Below are 24,901 nucleotides of genomic sequence, written 5' to 3'. Positions count from 1 at the left end.
CCTCCAAGCCCTCCGCCTTTAAAGAAAAGGAAGAGTCCATGGGAAACGCAGCAAGAAAGGGCCGGCGGTAAGACCCAGAAGCCTCGGCAGGAGGAACTGGCTCGACAACCTCCGTCCCCAAACCTGAACAGGGTAGCCCCCGAAAACCGCCAGAGTCTCGGCCCCAGCTAAACCCCGCCCCGACCCCGAAACCCGCAGAAAATCCGGAGCCGGGAACAGGGAGGGAAAGGAACAAACAGCACCTAACCAAAACGGGGCGGCCGCGGGGCATTCGAGTGGGAAACCAACCTAGCATGTTGCAGCAACCGAACCTAGCTTGCAACACGGATGCCGCCTGTACTCTCAACAGTAATAACATCAGGAGAGTACTGGAGGACAAGCAGAGAAAATCTCTCGCAAGACTCCGGGTCAAGGTGTCAGTGACCCAACAGGCAGCATGACAGATAAAAGTGGCGACTATCACCCGCAGACAAGGGCACAGCAACCAATGATCCCGTACAAGACAGGTTGGAACCTGGAAGACACATTCAATGGTCCACCGAGCCCAGACAGGGGTTTCCAGGGCCCATAGGCTGACTGCTACGGGAAGCCCGGGCAAGGTGTTGCTAAGCCGGTTAAGAAACCCAAAAATAACAAGAGGGTAGAGGATAGCACTGAAAACCCCAGAGACGTGTACAATTACGGGGGGCCTAGCAGAGGGCCGCCAAACACTGCCAGTGGAACTATAGCCACACTGGGCAGACCCCCACCAGGCAATTGAAAATAAAAACAAAAGAAAAACCCCGCAAAAGTACACTGTCTCCAGAGGCAACAGGAACCGGTCTCCGCTTAGGTGGCAGGCTGTGCAACACCTTGACGCCCTAACCAGCACAATACCAATCCCTACCCAGGGCCAAACAAGGGGCCCCAAGCCCCAGCTGGCCCCAAGGGCGAGGCAAATGCCGAGCAGCAAGAACCTCTACGGGAATGGTTCCTGAACGCCCCAGGGAAGATAAAGATAACATTGTCACGCAGGGGCAGTACTCACAGGGCGCTTAGGGAAGTCAGCCACTAAGCGCATGCAGCCCTGGCACTGATGAGGTATTCCTGGCCACCGCACAACACAACACACGGCAGTGAACGCCACACAAGGCAAACACCACCCAGGAAACTGAGGCCAGAGAAGCGTATATCCCGGTTGACATTAGCTTACGAACTGAAGCTTGGCAGCCAGCGCGGTACGCCCGGGGCTGCCCCCACCCCCTCTCGGGGCGGGGAGGGCTGCGCGGACGATCGGCGCGGTAGTAAAGTGTGATGTTTGCTTGTTTCCTTAGGATTGTAGGGAGTTTCTACCTCTCTGTTCGTTTTTTTGTTTTAGTTTTTTACTATGTGGGGTTTGTTTTGTTATGCCTACCTTTCTGGGTGCCTGACTCCGGTTGATGGCAGATAAGGAAAACCCCAACCACAAGAGGGTTTTCCAGTGCCATTGCTCCCTGAAACTTCTCTGAAGGGGCCAGGTTCTGGCGCTGGTCCCTGGTAGGTCTGAACTCCTTAGCTAATGTCCTGGTCTAATATAACATACATTAGCCCGATAAGCTCCAGGGAGCCGTAGGGGCTCCCCACAGAAAAAGAGCGTTGAATGTAATGAAATACCATTTTCTGGACGAGTCCCAGATGCTCCCCGCATCTATCCAGGCTGATATGGCATTATTAGCTTTCTGGCATCAGTTAAAGGGCATGGAGTTCTTGCCTATCAAGGACCACGAGCCAGAACCTGGCCCCCCTCAGAGAAGCACGAGGAGCAATGGCCTATAGAAATCCCCCGTGTAGTTGGAAGCATTCTATGTCTGCCATCGACTGGCATTTGCACCCAAAAGGGTAGGCGTCCCAAAATAAACCCCTATTCTGGTGAAAATATTGCTACCTAAAGCCGAACGAGTGGACAAAACTCCCCAAACGAAAATTAGCAGACGAGCATGATGTCATCATGTCGCCGCGCTGCTGTCTGTGCAACCCCCCCCCCCTCCCCGAGAGGGGGAAGGGGGAGCCCCAGATCCTCACGCTGGCGATCCAACTGTCAGTTCTTAGGCTGGATGTCAAAAACACCCAAAAAACACCGCCGACCGGAAGGAGGGAGGGTTACCGCGGAGCCTCCAGGTCTCACCCTGAAAATAGTATTTCATTACAGTCAACTCTGGTCTCCTAGGGGGAGCCCCGTCGGCTCCCCAGAGTTACCTCACCAAAGAGAAGGAAAAGAGAGGGAAAGGCCCGGGAGGCGAACGCCACGCACCCTAAACACAACATCAAGACAACTGGCAAAACCGAAGTACCCTACGGACGAGACGACCTGGGAGACCTGAATCATGGAACAGGATGGAAGGAAGTGAACCCGTGTTACGAATCTTACAAGGATTCTAACATTATTCTTGATGCTTATATACTTTATTGTCTTGTTCTATAATTAGTATAGTATCCAGTTGTATGATTATAGAATATGGTATGTTAATTAGTGAAGCATGCTGTAGTGTGCCTGAGTTGCATTATATTGTATGAGGCTTTTTGCAAGTTTATTCCTGTTGGTTTCTCCGTGTGGGGGGGATGACCATATTTGGATGTGGCCAGTGTGGGAACTTGATGTCAAGCGAGTGGTTATAGTTCAACCTTGATTAATTCTTATTATTGTTTGCCAGTAAATTATATTGAGTAATGTAACAGTATTAAATACTATTAAGATTAATAATGATTTGAATATTAGTACAGTACTACATTTAGTTAGTAGAATTTCCACAATAGTTTATGAGGATGTTTAGTTGATATTGTGGTAGGACGCCTGCCTTGGGAACCGACGCTTTGTCAGAGGCATGGCAGCTTTGATCGAGAGGAGACATGTTTTTAAGTTAAGTCAGTGGTTATTGTTATTTTAGCTAAATACTGTCACGTGGGGGTGGGCGGTCCGGGGCTCTGCTAACACTCGGCTGCTAGGGGCTCAAAGGGCCCAAATACTCAGCCCCTCCGACTCCCTGGATTCACCGGAGTCTCCTTGGTCACACAAGATAGGACCAACAATGCCCACCTCCGCAGGTCTTTGCTTCCACCACAAAGGGGTGCCACTGATTCACCCTGGAAGCCCTTCAGTCAACCACGGGGAAACTGCTGTTAACAGTTCCGGCCTAGACCCGTGGGGGAGTGAAGGAAGACTCAGGCTTACCTATAACCATAACCTCCCTGAGTCTTGCCTGCCAGACAAAAAAAAGGTTGCAGGAACTCCTTTCCCGCCTGTCTTCTCTATCTTCCTCTTAGCAAGGTCGCCAGCTGGGTTATTATATCTGCACCCCAGCAATGCAGTTCAGTGGGTGTACCATATATCGTTTGTAGCCAGAAATGTATGCTCATAGAGAAATATCACAAATGGAGGCACACTCAAACACAGTAATAAAATGTGTGGATTTACTGACGCAAATTACATGAACACACACACACAATCACAAGTAATACATGAATATGGAATATGGATAATGAGTCTGGAGATCGTCAGCCTCTTCTTCCACGACCTCCAACTCTCCTTCAACTGGGCAGGAAGACAGGAGTCTCACACTCTCACAGGAGGGCCTCTTCACCACGTCGGCACCTCTTCTTCACTGTCCTGCCATCCATACACACTGTCCTCTCTGACAGTCCTGGACACAAGCTGCTTTGCAGCCTATTCTACTATTAAAGTAATAAAGTCTTGCTGCCACATACACGAGTAAATATTGTGGCCTAACTAGCCTACTCATACAAGGGGTAATGGGAGGGAAAAATGATCTACCTTACGCTCCTGGCTCACGACGCCTGTCCCTCGATGGTGTGAGGTTCCCACGCTTCCTTGGGTCTATCCTCGACGATCCAGGGCGTTCCACAGGTCCTCAGGTGTCGTGAAGCCTTCGCGTCGTCGCCGTTCCAATCCCTGAGATTCAGCTGCCCCAATCCTGGTTCATCGATGGGCGCTGAGCTAATCACTATTTTTCCCCACACTCGCCTCTCCCACAGGGCGTCGCTCCTTGTCCTAGGCACGGTGTCGTCCTTCCAAGATTCTCAGTGGATGTGACCCCAGTCACAGCTAGCTTGCTCGCCCACCTTCCAGACCTCAACGTCCAGCCAGCGGCGCCGCCCAGCGTCGTCGCCGACTATTTTCCAAGTTTGGGCACTTCTCTGCTCACTGAACTTGGTTCCTCTTTGGCTTCCCAGAAGCGCAGGGTCTCCAATAACTATGATGGCTGCGACAGCCAGCTCTATCCACTGAACAAGGCTTGCAGAGCCTCCAATCCCTGAGAGCAGACCGAGGCGCGTCTTGTCGCTTCCACGGTCAGTACAACTCTGACGCTGGCGCCGCCCGGGGCACTCGGTGACGTCATAGCGGGCCCTGATTTGTCGCCCGCGACCTACGTCGGCCAATCCGCGATCGGCTTGTCTCCCTTCCAAAAGGTCATATCTGCCGTAGGGGATACTGTTTCATTTTATAACAGGGCGCCAATTTTCCTTTATTTACAACTTATAATATAACCTCCTTCCATTAAATGGCAGCCGGTCTGGTCGCCACATATATCATTAGACTCCCTGAACCTCAGAGAATCAGTAGGGAGAGCTGATATGACTCTTTAAGCCGGCAAACGAAAGAAATAGGAGAGGGCACCGTAACAATACTCAGTTAATTCTCTGGTTAGATGATTGTGCAATTATCCCATTTAATAATTCATGTGCTGGTGATTATGGTCATTGCTCAATAAGGATTTTTATTTATATTATTGCATGCTGAAGAATATTTCTGGCTATTATCTGTACCATTTAATTGTTACGTTTGTCACTCTTAGCGTAGTTACATTGTTTTCCCAATTTATGCAGTGTTTCCTTTCACCCCCCTAGACACCTGTTGGCAAGGCCGATATAATATATTGTGATCACTGCGGGAAAAGAACCGTACTAAGTCTCAAGGGTTGTAACAACCCTGGCAACCCAAAGTGTGTCCATGGTCACAGAGGCCATGAAGTGCAGAGAACAGCAGATAGCCGCAACCAGACAACAACACATGATGCACCTCCGGCCTGATCAACCAGACAACACCCACCCAAGGAGCCCTCTGGAGAGCAGAAGACCCATTCACCGCCAGAAAAGAAGGAGACGGCTGCAAATGAACGAACCCAACACCAGGACCAAATGAGCAGAAACACATCAGCACCGGAGGAAAGCATGAAGCTTCCCGACCCGACCCCAAGAGGCCAAAGCCAACAGGAGAAAAAAAAAAAAAAAAAAAAAAAAGAGCCTTAAAAAAACAAACCGGAACCGAAGGGGCTACAACAACCGAGGAGAAGAGAAAAAGAAGAGCGCCCAGTCCAAAAACCAGGACGGCCAGCCGATACACGAGCAGGCAGGAAGTGAAAACGCACGAAACAGCTTGCGGAATGGAGCAGATGTAACATCAATACCGAACGCACGAAGGAGCGGCTCCACCAGCACTGCACGATACGAGGCGACAGTATTCGAAATAAGATGATGGTCCTGAAACAACCACGACAGGAAGGAGAAGACAACCCTATCAGACACCATAGCACACCTATGCAGTGATAGGAAAACCAGAAGGAACACCAAGAAACTACATACTGCCACTAAGATGAAAGACACAGGTGGGTGACCAACAACTGGGTCACCTGTGCCCTATAAAAGTGATAGACTCGAGTCAGAAACTCCATACGCGAAGACTAGTAGAAAATAACGAACCAGCCTCGTACTGCGCTGGACCAATCTGTTGAAAGAGACGGAGCCACGGGAACACCCTTGGGTTAGGACACCAAGCAAGCAACGCCAGAACCTGAGAGGCAACCAGATGGGACTGCCGCCAGTTCACAAAAAAAAAAAAAAACAGCGAGCAGACACGCGAACTGGCAGATAGCCAAAACCAGCCGGTTGTCGGAGGCCAGAACCCAAACACCTAAGAGACGCAGGCGGGCCACACGACCCAAGTAAGTCATGTGAAAACAGGAGGCGCCAAATTCAAACCGAAGGGAAGACAACGGAAGCGATAACCCTGACGCCCCACAACAAAACCGAGCCAGTCCTTGAACCCCGGATAAATTGGGACGTGCCAATACGCATCCTTGAGGTCCAGGGACATCATCCAAGTGTCCGGCTCCAACAGAAGACAGACCTGGGACAGAGTAGTCACCTGAAAGGAGGGGCAATGAACCCAGGGGTTCAGACGGGACAAGTTCAGAATGAACCGGAGGTCCGCGCAGATCCATTTTGGGACTGGAAACAGGCAGGAACCCCACCTGAGAGACAAGGACGTGTCGACCACGCCCACGCAAACCCACTCCAAAATGACTACAGAGCGCAGGAGAAAGAGGCCTGCCCTGCCAGTCCCGAACCCCCTGAAAGAGGAGAAGCCACCCAATGCCACCACAGACAACACGAAACTACCCAAAAGCCCCACAATTTGAGGGACTAGGCACGAGCAAATGGAGTAATGCCATCCCCCCCCCCCCGGCATCACCCCATCAATGGGACGAACCATGAAAGGGCTGACACATCAGACAGGAACCTAAGTGTCGCACAGGGTGATCCCCACGCCAACCAGAAACAGACGGTACCAAAGGCTGCGTCTTCCCTGAATCTGGCACCACTGGCCTACCACGACGGGAAAAACCCCGAGGCCCTTCCAGGAAGGCCCCCCCCCACCCCCACGAGCCCCCTGGAGGATTAACAAGTCAGACATAGGATAGCAACTAGCCGAAGCTGCCTGCAGATACTGCACAACCGCAGACTCTGCAAACAGCAACGAACAGAAGGCAAAGACAACCTAAGAGCCAGGACCCAAGCGGATTCCAAGGAAGAAGCGAGCACCACCTGCTAACACGCGAGTTGAGAAGCAAAAAAATTTAAAACTGCATCCCGTAGGAGCAGCGCGAACAGCTTCAATGCAGATGATGCACGCACCGCCGAGGTTATCTCGAGATGATTTCGGGGCATAGTGTCCCCGCGGCCCAGTCCTCGATCAGGCCTCCACCCCCAGGAAGCAGCCCGTAGCAGCTGTCTAACTCCCAGGTACCTATTTTCTGCTAGGTAACAGGGGCATCAGGGTGAAAGAAACATTTTTGCCCATTTGTCTCCGCCTCCACCGCGGATTGAACCCAGAACCTCAGGACTACGAATCCAAAGCGCTGTCCACCCAGCTGTCAGGTGCCCAAACCCAGAGGCGGCCCCAAGCTCCTTCACACCCAACTCAAGTCAATCCAGGGACAGCTCGAGGAGGGAGAAGATACACAGGGCTGAAGCCAGCATGCCACATGTATGCAAACCCACCACAACCAATGCAGCCAAAAAGGAAGGAACCTGAACATGAAGCTGCATCACACCAACATCCTGCGGAAGGACAGTGGTGAACAAACATGCATTGAGATGCTCAAATTGGCCCCCAGGGAAAACCTGCAACGCCATCTGTGCCTCCTTCACTCAAGCGAGCTGAAACGACAGAACGTATGCCACACCTCCAAAGAGAAGAGCGGGCAGTCCTCTAACGTGGATGACTCTGGAACTTCATAACGAACCCAGTACAGACACGAAGATCCATACACGAAGGAACGTGGATCCATCACGAAAGCATAATCTGGGTCGTGTAGGAGGTATGCCGCAAAGCTTCCCGCACCATGTGACGGGACTGAGGAACCCACGGGATCAAGGAACCAAACACGGGGAGTGGTAAACGCCAAATCCAATTTGTACGAGGTGGGAGCGAAAGAGAACCCCTCTCCTTGTAACACCAAGCCCCATTTCAAGTCAACAAAAACCCAGGGGTGGTCCAACAGGCCCTCAAGTCAACCCCCTCCCCTGCCCTGGGAACCTCACCCCGAGGACCTGGGGCCAAGCCGGCCTCCAAATCCCCTGCCTCTGAAGAAAAGGCAGGAGCAGCCGAAAAATCAGGAATGAATGGGGCCCACTGACCAGTCCCAGAAGCCCCGGCTTCAAGGTCTAATCAGGAGGACTAGGCCTGAATGCCTCTGCTGCCACCCCGGAAGGGGACTCCCGAGACCACCCGAGTCTCAACACCAACTAGACCCTGCCCCGACTCCGAAACCTTCAGACGTCTCAGAGCCGGAAGCAAGAGGGGGAAGGAACCGGATGAACAACTAAAAGGGAAAGGACAAGGAGGAGTGGACTGAACTAAAGTCGAAGAGACTCCCCACTCCAAAGTCCGGGTCCCTATAACAAAAACGAGGCAGTGTCGGGGTATCCGGGGAAGCAACGAACCTATTGCATTGCAGCAACCTGAACCTAGCATGCAATGCAGCTACTGCCAGCACCCTCACATCACAATCAGTAGCATGGGTGAACTGGAGCACGTACAAACAAATGTCGCACGAGTCGGGGTCAAAAGAATCACCAACCCTAGAGGCAGCATGGCGGAGGCACAACCGGTGATTACCACCTTGAAACAAGGGAACAGAGCAACCATCAACCTCGCACGAAGTGAGAAGGGACTCAAGGGTCACATCCATTGGACCATGGAGTCCTTGTGGGGGTTTCCCAAGGCCCTTAGCCTTGATAAGACGCTAAAGGAAGCCCAGGCAGGGTACTGCGAACCAGCGCCCAAAACCAAAAAATCTCCTACCCAGAGGCAAACAAGGACAACAAAACCCCACCTGACTCCAAGGGTGGTCAAGTACTGGGCAGTAAAAGACACAGTGGAGGTAGATCCTAAGATGACTTGTGGAAGGAGGCCCCAAGCCTCAAGGGCAGTACTTACTGGGCACCTAGGGAAGGAAACCCTAGGCGCATGCAGCCCAAGTACCGTGGAATACTACTCCTGGTTCACACACCACCTGTAGAGACAGACCATGTCACAAGGCACAAACTGAAATCAAAGCAGGAGCCAGAGACACATGACTGCCAGTGTCACATCAGCCAAGAACTGACAGTTGGATTGCTGGTGCGAGGGTCTAGGGCTCCCCCTTCCCCCTCCCTGGGAGGGGGGGGTTGTGCAGACATCCCACCCCCCTCCTGGGAAGGGGGAGGGTTGTGCAGACATCCCCCATGACGTTGCTCATGATGTGATGACGTCATGCTCGTTTGCTAATTTTTGTTTGGGGAATTCTGTTCACTCGATCGGCTTTCGGTAGCAATATTTTCACCAGAATAGAGGTTTGTTTTGGGGTGCCTACCTTTCTGGGTACCCAGACCCAGTCGATGGCACACATAGAATGCTCCCAACCACATTAGGGGTTTCTATATTCCATTGCTCCTCGTGCCTCTGTGAAGGGGCCAGGTTCTGGCTCGTAGTCCCCTGTAGGCAAGAACTCCATGCACTTTGATTAATGCCAGAAGGCTAATAATACCATATCAGCCTGGATAACTCCGGGGAGCCGACAGGACTTTCCCCAGAAATACATGTAATAATTGGAGAAAAAAGGATGTTCATTTTATGTAACTTAACATACTCTGAAACATAAGTAATTAGTTCTTACTTGTCTATTGCCTCCAGCCTTGACCATTGCCATGATGATGTTCTCTGAAGCCATAAATGGGAGTTCCTGAGCAATGTGGCGTTGAATTACACTAGGGTACACTACTAATCCCTCTGCGATGTTTTGCACCAATATTAAAACACTATCAGCTGCAAGAAATGAGTCAGCCAAACTGATTCTCCTGTAATAAAGAGTTATGATTCCGTTAAGATGGCACACACAAAAGTATAACTCTCATTAAGAAATGAATACTTGAATGTTTACTTAATGTATGTGAAATTAGATGGCTAAGAGTGTACTGTATAATGAATAATGATAGTGGTAGTGGTAGGAAAAGTAGAGCGATTATGGTGAAAAAGAGGAATGACTGGTGAAAAAAATAGTAACTGAAGAAGAGGTAATAAAGGAAGTCCTGAAAATAATTAAATGTAGCATGCCTACAAGTCTAGCCACTACAGCCACTCTCCATCAAAGAGTAAAGGGGTGCCACTACAACAGGCTTACATCCACTCTCTGGCTAAAAGCAATGGGGGACACCATAGCAGGCCAAATCCAGGACCAGCACACCTCACTAGGCTTCCAAGAGATCCTGGCTTTGCACTTATGAATGTGGGAGTCAGCCAATGCCAAGATACTCATCTCTTGGAACTCTTCTAGAACACACACAACCTTGAACTAGAATAGAGAGATTACCTCTTTGCCCATCGATTCATGACTATACATTCGACTTAATTGGCATTATTTCATGCCGATGCATAGCATCACAGTCATCACTGTGTGATGACTGGTGTGATGACTGATGTGATGTGTTCTTACTTTTTCTTATTACCTGTTGTTGATTTTAAGAATTCTTCTATTCCCACAGCATGACCAAGTGGCCAGCTTTTTCCTGGTGATTGAATGGTCTGTGAGGCCAGGGATCTTCATAGTCTCGTATAACCATTACAGCCAGGATGATCAGGGGGTCAGATTCACAAAGCAGTTGCAGTTATGCAAGCACTTACGATCATGTCTATCTTTTCTCAAACTTTGGCGGCTTTATTTACAATTATTAAACAGTTAATGAGCTCCAAAGCACCAGGAGGCTGTTTATAACAATAACAGTTGATTGGGAAGTTTTCATGCTTGCAAACGGTTTAATACATGTAACCAAAGTCGTCAAAGATTGAGGAAAGATGTACAAGTTCACAAGTACTTGCGTAACTGCTTCGTGAATATGGTCCCTGGTAACTCCAGCACAAACTTGTCTAGTTTTCTTTTAAAATATTATTACTATTCCAGAAAATCTTATACAGTGGTACCTCGGAATGCGATTGTCCCTGTATGCGAGGTTTTCGGAAGGCGAGCAGTATTTACTCCAAAAATTTGTCTCAGAAGGCGAGGGTTACTTCGGGACGCGAGTTTGTTGATACGCGTACAGGCGGACCTAGCGCGTGGTGGTTCGGCGATCGTCGCCCCTCCGCCCCTCAGTTTACCATTGTCTCGCGCTCAGTGACTACCCCCACATCAATTCTTCTCGCGGATTTTCAGTGTTTTGTTGGATTTTTGGTGATTTGTCTATACAATTTGTTATTATATATCTCACCATGAGTCCCAAGAAAGCCAGTGGTAAGGATAAAGGCCAGAAAGCTCATGTGAGGATGACAATAGAGGAGAAACAAGAGATCATTCGGAAGCATGAGAACGGTACACGTGTTGTTGAACTTTGTAGGCAGTACAACAAAGCCACATCAACAATATGCACTATACTTAAGAAGAAAAATAAGATTATGGGTGCTAAAGTGGCAAAAGGAGTAAGAACATTAACGGCACAAAGACCACAAATACTTGAAGAAGTGGAAAAGTTGTTATTAATTTGGATACACGACAAGGAGTTGAGGGGTGATAGTGTTTCGGAGGCCATTATTTGTGAGAAAGCCAGGGTGTTGCACGAAGACCTTCTAAAGAATACCCCTGCAACGAGTGATGCAGATAAGAAAGAGTTTAAGGCAAGCAGGGGCTGGTTTGAAAAATTTAGAAAGAGAAGTGGTATCCATAGTGTTACAAGGCATGGGGTTATGTGATGTGATTATGGAAGGGGACTCCCCTTCCAAACAGTAACTCCTCTCCTCCTCCCCCCTCCTCACCATCTTCCATACGCCTACAGCACTCGACAGCAAGGTAAGTAATAACTGGAACACAGTTTTGTAGGTTTATTTAGATGAATTAGGTAAATTAGGTATAAAAATTTAGTTTGATGTGGGGTTTTTGGGGTAGTCAGGAACGGATTAATTCATTTCCCTATATTTCTTATGGGGAAATTAACTTCGGAATGCGAGTTTTCGGAAGGCGAGGCGTCTCCAGGAACGGATTAAACTCTTATTCTGAGGTATGCCTGTATTTGATGGCACAAGATTAAAAACTTCTGGCCATCTGATTCTTACACTTTTCTTTTGTGCTTATGGCACCCAGCTTTTCATTGGATTAATTTTGCAATTTCTACCACATCGCTGACTCCAGTACTTTTTATTTTATTGTGCAGGTTTGGAACCTATCTTTCCAGTATCTTCCGTGTGCATATGAGATCTCTCTCTCACTGAAGTTCCAGCCGCTCCTCCAGAGCAGTGATGGTCAGAGCACAAGCAGACCATGAGCAGAAGTGGGGATGTTGCAGAGATCATGCAAGAGAGCAAAATCAGTAACAATTTCATCAATCCTGTAGACTGGACACCAAATTCAGTGTCAGGGGTGAGGGATGAATGAAAGGCAACAGTGGTGAGGCATAAACCAGTATAGTGCAGAGCATCAAGATGATGAGTTGAGGGAGAGGCAGAGGAACATGTGTGGCAGCCATAACTGAGTTTAGATATAACAAGAGAAGAAGGCAAATACAGCAATATGCATCTATCAGTCCTGAGAAACTATGGAACAAGACTAAGCTAGGTAAGGGTCTTGGAAGAATCAACTTAAGAGGAGAGTAATATGAGGTGATCAAGACAACCCCAAGAGTTTGGCACATTACTATACAGAAGGTGATTACCATATGGTGACAAAAGGGGACAAAGAGTGACATGCCTTCCAGTAAAAGTCAGACAACTTTTAGTCAGAGAATTTGAAACTATGATGAGTAGTGGCCCAGGATGACACACTATCGATCACAAGCTGGAGCTAGTAATTACCTAAGTGTAGTTACAGGATGAGAGCTACACTCATGGTATCCCATCTTCCCAGCACACTCTCATATAAAGCTTTGAAACTACTGACGGTTTTGGCCTCAGCCACCTTCTCACTTGTTCCAACCATCTACCACTGTTTGCAAAGTGAATTTTCTTATATTTCTTTGACAGCTTTGTTAAGTTAGTTTAAATCTACGACCTCCTTTTCTTGAAGTTCCAGGTCTCAAGAATTCTTCCTTCAAGAATTCAATTCCTGTTACTATTTTATACACAGTGATCATATCCCTTATTTCTTCGATCTTCTAGTTTTGGCATATTTAATGCCTCTCCTCGTAGCTCTTCTCCTTCAGATCTGGGAACCATTTATAGTTGCATGTATTTGCACCTTTTCCAGTTTGTTGATGTGCTTCTTAAGATATGGGCACCACACAACCGCTGCATATTCCAGCTTTGGTCTAACAAAAGTCGTGAACAATTTCTTTAGTATATCGCCATCCATGTATTTAAAGGCAATTCTGAAATTAGAAAGCGTAGCATAGGCTCCTCGCACAACGTTCTTTATGTGGTCCTCAGGTGAGTTTTCAATCAAAAACCACCCCTACATCTCTCTCCTTATCAGACTTCTTTAAAGATTTCTCAAATAATTTATAGGTTGTGTGGGGTCTATGTTTTCCTATTCCACATTCCATAACATGGCACTTATTCACATTAAATTCCTTTTGCCAAGTGGAGCTCCATACACTTATTTTGTTCAGGTCATCTTGAAGGGCATGACACTCATCAAAGTTTCTTATCTTCCCACTATTATCATAGCATCATCAGCAAACATGTTCATAAAATTCTGTATTCCATCTGATAGATCGTTTATGTAGACAATGAACATCACTGGTGCAAGAACTGAACCCTGTGGTACTCCACTCGTGACATTTCTCCAGTCCAATACATTGTCACCGATTACTGCCCTTATTTTTCTGTCAGCTAGAAAATTTTTCATCCATGTTAGAAGCCTACCTGTCACTCCTCCAATATGTTCCACATTCCATAACAAAGAGAAGTGATAGAGGGAAGAGGAGTGGTCACCATGACAGCAGAGGGCGAGATTGTCACATAAAGGGCAGAGAAAATACAACGGGGAAGGATGGAAAGAAGACCCTTCATGGCCACCAGGACAGAGTGGTGCTCAAAACACTACTATAGGGGGATACCTTCATACTGTTCAAAAAATGTTTGACAAAGCAGCACCAATCCTCACTTGAAATGAATGACAAGAGAGAGGAAACGTTGGAGGAAAAGTGGAAGATTGCCAGTTGGGCTAAAATGTTGCATCTCCAAGTGGTTCCACAGGATTATCTTATCTTGAGGTTATCTTGAGATGATTTCGGGGCTTTGGAGGAAAAGTGGAAGATTGCCAAAAAGGCCAAAGAATGCAGTTGGGCTAAAATGTTTCATCTCCAAGTGGTTCCACAGGGTTATCTTATCTTGAGGTTATCTTGAGATAATTTCAGGGCTTTTTTTTTTTTTAGTGTCCCCGCGGCCCGGTCCTCGACCACGTCTCCACCCCCACATCCAGCCCGTGACAGCTGACTAACACCCAGGTACCTATTTTACTGCTAGGTAACAGGGGCATAGGGTGAAAGAAACTCTGCCCATTGTTTCTCGCCGGCGCCCGGGGATCGAACCCGGGACCACAGCATTACAAGTCCAGCGTGCTGTCCGCTCGGCCGACCAGCTCCCCAAAGTCCCACAGGGTCACAAAGAACTGCCAAATTGAGGACTTCACAGCAAAGGTGGCATGACTGTAGACCTCCCAGTCTACCAAAATATCCATTATGCTTCTAAACTTGTGAAAAAAACCCAGCGTTGAATGTAATGAAACGCCATTTTCTGGGTGAGCCCTGGAGGCATCCTGGAGCTTATCGGGCTAATGTATGTTATATTAGACCGGGACATTAGCTAAGGAGTTCAGACCTACCAGGGACCAGCGCCAGAACCTGGCCCCTTCAGAGAGGTTTCAGGGAGCAATGGCCCTGGAAAACCCCTTGTGGATGGGGTTTTCCTTATCTGCCATCGACCGGGGTTAGGCACCCAGAAAGGTAGGCATAACAAAACAAACCCCACATGGTAAAAACTAAAACAAAAACCGAACATAGAGGTAGAAACTCCCTACAATCACAAGGAAACAAGCAAACATCACACTTTACTGCCGCGCCGATCGTCCGCGCAGCCCTCCCCGCCCCGGGAGGGGGAGGGAGGAGCCCCGGACCTACCGCGCCGGCTGCCAAGCTCCAGTTCGGAAGCTAAGCTTCAACCAATGCAAAAAAACCGCCGACCGGTGGGAGGGAGGGTTGCCAGGGAGCCTCCGGGGCTCACCCAGAAAATGGCGTTTCATTACATTCAACGCTGGTTTTCTGTGGGGAGCCCCTACGGCTCCCTGGAGCTTCATACCCAAAGAGAAGGAAAAGAAAGGGCTAACCCGGGAGGCGGCCGCCACAAACTCTGCAACGCAAAGCCAAGACAACCGGTCGCAAACCTGCGACCCAAGGCAACAGGAACGCCCAAGAACAGACGCACATAAGGATGGGCGGCCAAAAACCTGTGCGACCCACAAATTCCTGCGCCCGAAATGAGCCCGAGACGTCACCAACACAGCAGCAAAAGCTGCAAACGTCTGAACAGCACGGGCGCATAGACAGACCGCAGGCTGGAAGAATGAAAACACTGCGGACGACCTGGGAGACCCGAGCCCCGAAAACAGGGAACGAAGGTACCGGTACGGTACGCCGGCAACAGCAAAAAGCACAACCGGACAACACAGGACGCACCCCCGGCCAAACCAATCAAGTAACAATACCCCAAGAACCCCTCCGGAAAGCAGCCGTCTCGACCGGCGCCAGGACAGAGAAAGGCTGCACACCAATAAAGCTACCACCAGTACCAAAGAGCAGGAAACTGAACCGAAGGGGCTACCACAAACTGAGGGGAAGATAAGAAGGCACCCTGAACAAGGACCAGGATGGTTCAGGCGACACATGAGCAGGCCAGAGGGGAAACAAAACATGAGAAAACGTAAGAAACGTCATACTGTCTCCAAGACGAAGCTCCCAGGTGGGACACCGTCAACAAAGCCACCTGAACACCATAGAGATGGTGATACCCGCGTCAAAATACCAGACGCGAAGAGCCAAGGAGAAGGCCGAACCAGTCACGGACAGGACCGATTCGGCCTGCTGAAAGAGGCGAAGCTTCAGGAAAAACGCCCCGGGTACGGACACTTATCAAGCAGCGTCTGAAAAGAAGGCCGGGCCGGCCACCATGGAACCATAAGGACTGTACTCGTGGGAATGGGCTGCAACCGAGCCAGAATCCGAAGCAACAGCTGGACCGGGAGAAGAGGAACAGGTACCACCCACCTCGACCAGTCCTGCCGAAAGCATCCACCGTGAAGTCCTCGCAGGTGGGAAAGGGCGCCACAAAATGGGCGACGCCTAGACCACGCCGACCCGAAGACGTCCATGGCCAGGAGTCCATACGCCCGATAGAGCCAACAAAACGAATCGGCGACGACTGGCAAACCCACGAAGAGGAATGAACCGAGTCAGCTGTCCGCCAGGACGCAGGACACACCCCGGACACGAACCTCACGGTTAGCCAAACCCCTGTGGTTCTGGCAAGAACCACCAGAGAACAGTCCAGAGCTGAATGGTAGAGTACCTAGTGACCCAAACCCTCCGAAGTGCAAACCAGACAGCCATGAACACCCGAACCGTGCTGTGAGCCCGACGGACATACAGACTCCATCAACCTCGGCCGACCAGGTGAGCACTGGTCACAAAGCCCCAGCCGAGAGACGACCCGTCCGTGAACATATCGAGCGAAGGCTCGGGGAGGTGCCAAGGCACGGAACCCCAAAAACCCCAAGGAGGAAGCTGGTGACGCAGCACCAACACAAGATCCCCGGAGGAACCCAATGAATGCAAGAGGCAGAAGGGGAGTCTCCGTAGGAACCAACAGATGCCGTAGCCAAACCCGACTCCTCGGGCAGACAAGCACGCTGAAGTGCAGACTCCCGCACAACCGCCCAAGCAACCGCTGAGCAACTCGGGACCCCTCCTGAACAGCCAAAGGCGGGACCACAGCCGCAGTAACACTTCTGGAGGGAAGACAATGAGGGGCCCAAGAGCCTTAAACAAGGCCCAGGTCCGAACCCAGGACGGAAACAGATGGAAAAACCTCCAGATCATCAGGAAACCAAACCCGGCGATCTGGAAAGAACCATCCCCTGGCGAGCAGACAAGCGGACTGACTGGGAGCCCACACCAGCCAGTCGTCGAGGTAGGCCAGACACCGAATCTCAGACTCAGAAAGGGCACTAAGATCCGGTAAAGATGCAAAAAGTATACGAAGTGCCCATTACAAAATAGGGAAGGCAATAAAAACAGCAAACCTGAAGCCCCACCACCAACCATGCTAGCCCCAGAAAAACTGGAGAGGGACGTGCCAAGAAGTGACCTGGAGGTCCAGGGCCACCATCCATGCACCCGGCCCCAACAGAATTCGAACAGGAGACAACAGTCCTCAGAGGAGGGCATAGAAGCCAGGGCGCAGACGGAAGAAGTCCAGAACAACTGCAGACGGGAAAAGCTCATGACTGCAAAGAGCAGACGGGAAGCCCAGAAGGATGGGGTGGATCGACCACGCCCCACGCACCCACGAAGAGGAAATGACGAAGCGCAGGGGAAGAAGCCCACCCCGCTAGCTCTGAACCCCCCAAGGGGAAGAAGCCGTTCTCTGACGCCAGCAGAGGCCGGAAGACAACCCAAAGCGCCCACCAACAGCGGGACCAAGCGAGAGGCAACAGAGCAAGCTGCTCCCCCAGCGCCCAGTCAACAGAGAAGGGAACAGAACCCCTTCCGAAAGAAAAAGTACACTACCTAAGTCATGAGGAGAGACTACGTGAATTAAACCACACTTCGCCGGAAGATGAAGTGAGGGGAGACCTGGTTGATACCTGGTTGATGGGGTTCTGGGAGTTCTTCTACTCCCCAAGCCCGGCCCGAGGCCAGGCTCGACTTGTGAGAGTTTGGTCCACCAGGCTGTTGCTTGGAGCGGCCCGCAGGCCCACATACCCACCACAGCCCGGTTGGTCCGGCACTCCTTGGAGGAATAAATCTAGTTTCCTCTTGAAAATGTCCACGGTTGTTCCTGATCACCACATTCAAGATACCCAAGGGAATCGACAGGGTTGATAAGGACAGGCTATGTAACACAAGGGGCACACACACTAGGGGACACAGGTGGAAACTGAGTACCCAAAAGAGCCACAGATAGATTTTTTTTTTTTTTTTTTTTTTTTTTAGTGGCAGAATGGTAACGGGAAAGCACTAGGAAGTAATGTGGTGACTCCACACACAAAAGTAACGAGGCTGACCCCCATACAATGTCACATGTAGACATGATAGAGCCCAATAGGCACAGGAACCTATAGACAGAGTTCCACATAAGAAGTTGTTCTGGAAACTGGAAAATATTGGAGGGGTGACAGGTAAGCTTCTATCATGGATGAAAAATTTTCTGACTGATAGAAAAATGAGGGCAGTGATCAGAGGCAATGTATCGGAATGGAGAAATGTCACAAGTGGAGTACCACAGGGTTCAGTTCTTGCACCAGTGATGTTTATTGTGTACATAAATGATCTACCAGTTGGTATACAGAATTATATGAACATGTTTGCTGATGATGCTAAAATAATAGGAAGGATAAGAAATTTAGATGATTGTCATGCCCTTCAAGAAGACCTGGACAAAATAAGTATATGGAGCACCACCTGGCAAATGGAATTTAATGTTAATAAATGTCATGTTATGGAATGTGGAATAGGGGAACATAGACCCCATACAACCTATATATTATGTGAGAAATCTTTAAAGAATTCTGATAAAGAAAGAGATCTAGGGGTGGTTCTAGATAGAAAACTATCACCTGAGGACCACATAAAGAATATTGTGCAAGGAGCCGATGCGATGCTTTCTAACTTCAGAATTGCATTTAAATACATGGATGGCGATATACTAAAGAAATTGTTCATGACTTTTGTTAGGCCAAAGCTAGAATATGCAGTTGTTGTGTGGTGCCCATATCTTAACCCTTAACATGCTCGGGGTCTAATATCCTGCCATCCGCACAGGCGCATGTCATTTTGAAAAAAAAAAAAATTTTTTTTTTTTTTGCTAATCTGTTAAGTTCTGTTCACTGATCACGGGAAAAATAAAAAAAAATTCTATTGTACTTACTTTTGTTGCAATAGAGCCGAGAAGTTCTGCGATGACGTCACAATCTGCATGTTCGCTCATGCAGTACACGCCCGGGATGTGTTGCGCGCGGTCCTCAAACAGCCAGAGTTGCCACAAATATATTTTCGCGCTATTTATTTACAATGTCTAAGCGCATTTTATCTAATTTGTTTTCACTAATTGTGTTTCAAATACTGTTTGAACATATTTTGTATCAATAATTGTTGCATATTTGAGTATACACAGGCGCACACAAATGTTTTCAATTACGGCAATATAATATGTCATTACAGTCTATTATATTGTATGTTCTGCTTATATTTGTATATATTTACACACACGCACACGCTATCTGCTTATATGTTTACATATTTACACACTCGCACACGCTATACACACTTTGAAGCACACTTAGAAGATTTCTAGACTGTGGAAGTCATTGAAGCAGTCGACAGCACATAATGGGATACCACACGTTTCACACCATGTTTGCACAAGCTTCCGTTTCTTGTCTCTACGTGTCGTTGTTTTACACACCAAGCAATCACGTTGGGCTATTGCACGCTTCACACCAGGTGGCAAATACTTAAGTTTGTGTGCTAGGAAGCCTTCAGTGTGAGCGAGGCGTGGAGTACCAGCATGCTGCAACAGTGGGTTTATGATGGGACGCTGAATACCTGGGACATCTTTTGCAAACTTTCCTAATAACTGTATTGCAGCATCAAATACAAAGTCACGGAAAGTGGGCTTACGTCCAGTTCTCACAAGGTACATGTTGAAACAGTTCAGCATGCTCATGTCCACAAGATGGAAGAACACTTTTTTCGTCCACCTACATGTCTTCCGCACACACTCTGCAGTGCCAATCATCATGTCTGATTTATCAATCAACCGCATGTTGATATTATAGTCTAAAACACAGTCTGGCTTATATAGTGGTGCGTTTGTTTTATGGCTCACTTTCCCACTGTTCACCATTGTTCCATCATGAATTGTTGTCAACAAGTTCACCTCTCTTTTGTCTTTCCACCGAACTGACAGAATGTTATCACTTTTCCTTCTCTGACACTCACCAACTGCAATGTCGTTGTCAAACACAGGCATTTCCCTTCGTTGTGGCTTTACTGTACCAACCAATCCGGTTCTATTTTCTAGCAAGAACCGAGCTAGCAAGGGACTTGTATAGTAATTATCTGTGTATAAAATGTGTCCCTTGTTCATCCACGGAGCCATGATGGTCTTCACTACACTCCCCGAGAATCCATGTTCGTCGTTACCGGGAATGTCTACATCACTAGCCGAGTACAGAATCATGTGTAACACGTATCCTGTCTCACAATCACAAAGAACAAAAAATTTCAGGCCAAATCGGTTTCGTTTTGAGGGAATGTACTGTTTGAATGGAACACGTCCCTTGAAAAGTATGAGAGATTCATCAACCACCAGCTTCTGTGCTGGTACGTAAAAATCTCTGAATTTTCCAATAACATCGTTCATGTAGTGCCTCACTCGCCACAGTCTATCATCAGGTGTTCGGTCCTGAACACTTCCAAAATGTAGACACCTGAGGAGTATCTGAAACCTGTCTCGTGACATATATTTCCCGAATAAAGGTGTTGGTATTGTCTTGTCCTTGCTCCAATAGTCATTTATTGCATGTTTGTGACAGTGCTTCATCAACAAACAGAGTGCCAAAAACACATACATTTCCGCCACTGTGGTATTTTTCCAACGCTGCAGTCGTGAAAATTCTGTGATTTCCCTCTCAATCAGGTAAGCAGCATGCAGGTTCGTTTGGTGTACAATGTATTCCATGAGTGGTTCATCATAGAATGCTGTAAAATATTCCATCTCAGCCATGTCCTCACCTTGATTAGGGAAAATGTTTGTAATCCCTACATCTTTATCGTCAAAGTGAGGAATATTAGGAATAAAATCGTCACCATCACTCCACTCAAGTATACCAGGCGTCCTGCGAGATGCAGAGGAAAGACGGCGAGGAAGCGATGCATACCGGCGACCAGGAGCTGAATACCGTCTGCGAGAAGCACGGCGGCTACGTGCACGTGAGGTGGGTGCACGTGAGGTGGGTGCACGTGAGGTGGATGCACATGAGGTGGATGCACGTGAACACGAGGGTCTTGGTCCCTCATGTGGTGCCATGCGGTGGCGCTTGGCCGGGCGAGATGCTGCTGACGCGACAATTTCTCGCCCAGTTACACCACAGGTACCAGCCACAGGCTCAATAAAACTTTGATCTGAGTCACTAAACCCAGAAAAGGAGTCACCTCCCTCTGACTCGTCACCCTCAAACAGAAAATATCCACAGGAACTGTGAGGTCGTGGTAGAATTGGGGTAGAAACTGGGCGAGGAGGCATCGGTGAGCGTATAGGCCTCGCCATGGCATGGCGGTCATTCTCACTTTCACTGCTGCTGCTACTATCACCCGACAACTGTGTATAATCCTCATCATTGTCTGAATCGTCAAACACACTTTCTTCACCTTCAGAGAATAATTCGTGGGCTATTTGCTCTGGGGTGAGGGACTGAGTGGTGCGTGCCCGTGAGGCGTTTGACCGTGCGCTCGCCATGGTGACTCTCGCTAAACTGAGGCCTCCCATGCCTTCGGATCGTGAGCGGGATTTTTTTTCAAAATGGCCGCTGTTTACTAGAGCCCCTGGGCAGCGTATGGGACCCCCAGCTACACCGCGGGCCATTCAAATCGTGCGCGGTACCCATACACTTCATATGAAGTGAAGCGCAGTTGACTGGTAAAACGATTTACACTTCATATGAAGTGATGGGCACTTTAAGGGTTAAGAAGCACATCAACAAACTGGAAAAGGTGCAAAGACATGCTACGAAGTGGCTCCCAGAACTGAAGGGCAAGAGCTACGAGGAGAGGTTGGAAGCATTAAACATGCCAAAACTAGAAGACAGAAGAAAAAGAGGTGATATGATCACTACATACAAAATAGTAACAGGAATTGATAAAATCGACAGGGAAGATTTCCTGAGACCTGGCACTTCAAGAACAAGAGGTCATAGATTTAAACTAGCTAAACACAGATGCCGAAGAAATATAAGAAAATTCACCTTCGCAAATAGAGTGGTAGACGGTTGGAACAAGTTAAGTGAGAAGGTGGTGGAGGCCAAGACCGTCAGTAGTTTCAAAGCGTTATATGACAAAGAGTGCTGGGAAGACGGGACACCACGAGCGTAGCTCTCATCCTGTAACTACACTTAGGTAATTACACTTAGGTAATTACCTGTTGATAGACGGTTGAGAGGCGGGACCAAAGAGCCAGAGCTCAACCCCCGCAAACACAACTAGGTGAGGACATATATTGTAAAAGTACAAGTCGCCGACTAGTGGGCAGAGAGCACTACGCCGGCCAGGCAAAGAAGGCACAAAACTGCATCAAAAGGTCCACCTCGACAGCAAAACCGCAAAGTCCCAGCACAATTACAACATGTGCTAAGACCCAAAATGATCAGTCTGTAAGCCAGGAAGACCCCGGAACCCCAGAAGGCAGAACCGGGTCACACGAGGAAACAAAGTCCCCTGAACCCACAAAAGGAGGCCCAAGAGGAATAAACCTCCAGAACGAAACCAAGGAACCCAAAGGAACCCAGAATCGAACCAGGGGGAGCCCAAACCACCACATTTGCCGGCGGAGAACACCACTGAAAGGCAAAGCACAGCCCCCAGCAGAACCCCCTGGGAAAACGGTCCCAACAGACCGAAAACCGAGGGACAAGGTGTGGGAGCAAGCATACCAGCCAGGGGCACTGAGCCTAAACCCAAAGGCTCAGACCCAAAATCAACACCCAAACGTTCCCAGAGGAACAGGCAATGGCAAGAAAACACCAGAAAAACAAAGAAACGACAACAGGAGAACAAAAACCCTGAAAAAAATTGAAAACTCACCCGAGACGCTCGCTCGCACACCCAGACGCATGTAAACAAACCACAACGCCGCCCTGGTGGCCACGCCGTTAAACCGGCAGACGAAAATGGCCGCCAACAGGGGCTGTGACTGACGCTAAATACACAAAAACACGCCAGCAAATGTGGGAAGCTAGCAGACTGGATGGGCGAAAAACGTCGCCCAACAGCAGAAAAACCCCGGCAGGGGCAAAACCGCCCCAGAACTGCTAGCAGGCAACCCTCACAGCCCCGAGAACCAACAACAGAGGCCCCGGGGCAGAGCCGTCCTCCAAGCCCTCCGCCCTTAAAGAAAAGCAAGAGTCCATGGGAAAGGCAACAAGAAAGGCAACAAGAAAGGGCCGCTGGTAAGACCCAGAAGCCTTGGCAGGAGGCACAGGCTCAAACCTCCGTCCCCAACCCGAACGGGGCAGCCCCCGAAAACCGCCAGAGTCTCTGCCGCAACTAAACCCCGCCCCGACCCCGAAACCCGCAGACAGACCGGAGCCGGGAACATGGTGGGAAAGGGGCGAACAGCACCGAACCAAACGGGGCGGCCACGGGGCATTCGAGTGGGAAACCAACCTAGCATGTTGCAGCAACCTAACCTAGCTTGCAACACGGATGCCGCCTGTACTCTGAACAGTAATAACATCAGGAGAGTACTGGAGAACAAGCAGAGAATCTCTCGCAAGACTCCGGGTCAAGGTGTCAGTGACCCAACAGGCAGCATGACGGAGGTAAAAATGGCGACTGTCACCCGGAGACAAGGGAACAGCAACCAACGATCCCGTACAAGACGGGTTGGAACCCGGAAGACACATTCAATGGTCCCCCGAGCCCAGACAGGGGTTTCCAGGGCCCGTAGGGTAACAACTACGGGAAGCCCGGGCAAGGTGTTGCTAACCGGTTAAGAAACCCAAACATAACAAGAGGGTAGATTATAGCACTGAAAACCCCTGAGACGTGTACAATCACGGGGGCCTAGCAGAGGGCTGCCAAACACTACCAGTGGAACTATAACCACCTTAGGCAGACCCCCACCAGGCAAGAAAAATTAAAAACAAAAGAAAAACCCCACAAAAGTACATCGTCTCCAGATGCAACAGAAACCGGCCGCCGCTTAGGTGGCAGGCTGCGCAACACCTTGACGCCCTAACCAGCACAATACCAAACCCTACCCAGGGCCAAACAAGGGCCCCAAGCCCCAGCTGGCCCCAAGGGCGAGGCAAATGCCGAGCAGCAAGAACCTCTACGGGAATGGTTCCTGAACGCCCCAGGGAAGATAACCCTGTTACGCAAGGGCAGTACTCACAGGGCACTTAGGGAAGTCAGCCACTAAGCACATGCAGCCCCGGCACTGATGAAGTACTCCTGGCCACCGCACAACACAACACATGGCAGTGAACGCCACACAAGGCAAACACCGCCTAGGAAACTGAGGCCAGAGAAGCGTCAATCCCGGTTGACATTAGCGAACGAACTGGAGCTTGGCAGCCGGCGCGGTAGGTCCGGGGCTCCCCCCTCCCCCTCCCGGGGTGGGGAGGGCTGCGCGGACGATTGGCGCGGCAGTAAAGTGTGATGTTTGCTTGTTTCTTTGTGATTGTAGGGAGTTTCTACCTCTATGTTCGGTTTTTGTTTTAGTTTTTACCATGTGGGGTTTGTTTTGTTATGCCTACCTTTCTGGGTGCCTAACCCCGGTCGATGGCAGATAAGGAAAACCCCAACCACAAGGGGTTTTCCAGGGCCATTGCTCCCTGAAACCTCTCTGAAGGGGCCAGGTTCTGGCGCTGGTCCCTGGTAGGTCTGAACTCCTTAGCTAATGTCCCGGTCTAATATAACATGCATTAGCCCGATAAGCTCCAGGGAGCCGTAGGGGCTCCCCACAGAAAAATAATAATAATAATAATTTAGGAAGGGAGGGGGGGAGGTAGCAATGACATTAGTCCCTGTGATAGTGTTAAAACACTCACTCACCCAGTGCTTTTTGAGTGCTTTGGCCGGGGAGGATTGACTAGGCACCAATCCTTAACCTCTGTTCACCCAGTAGTGA

General features: G+C 49.2%; 1 protein-coding gene across 1 annotated transcript in view; it reads right to left on the bottom strand.

Annotated features, from left to right (window-relative positions):
• The window catches only part of Adsl (adenylosuccinate lyase), a 134,340-nt gene that overhangs the window by 17,412 nt on the left and 92,027 nt on the right, over positions 1 to 24,901 (bottom strand). The window contains exon 7 of the mRNA XM_045739091.2: positions 9,474 to 9,654. Coding sequence (XP_045595047.2) covers positions 9,474 to 9,654 — 181 coding nt within the window. The remainder of the gene's footprint in view (positions 1 to 9,473; positions 9,655 to 24,901) is intronic.

The sequence above is a fragment of the Procambarus clarkii genome, chromosome 36, assembly GCF_040958095.1.
Source record: "Procambarus clarkii isolate CNS0578487 chromosome 36, FALCON_Pclarkii_2.0, whole genome shotgun sequence".
NCBI lineage: Eukaryota > Metazoa > Arthropoda > Malacostraca > Decapoda > Cambaridae > Procambarus > Procambarus clarkii.
This window is presented reverse-complemented; position numbering and strand designations above follow the sequence as displayed.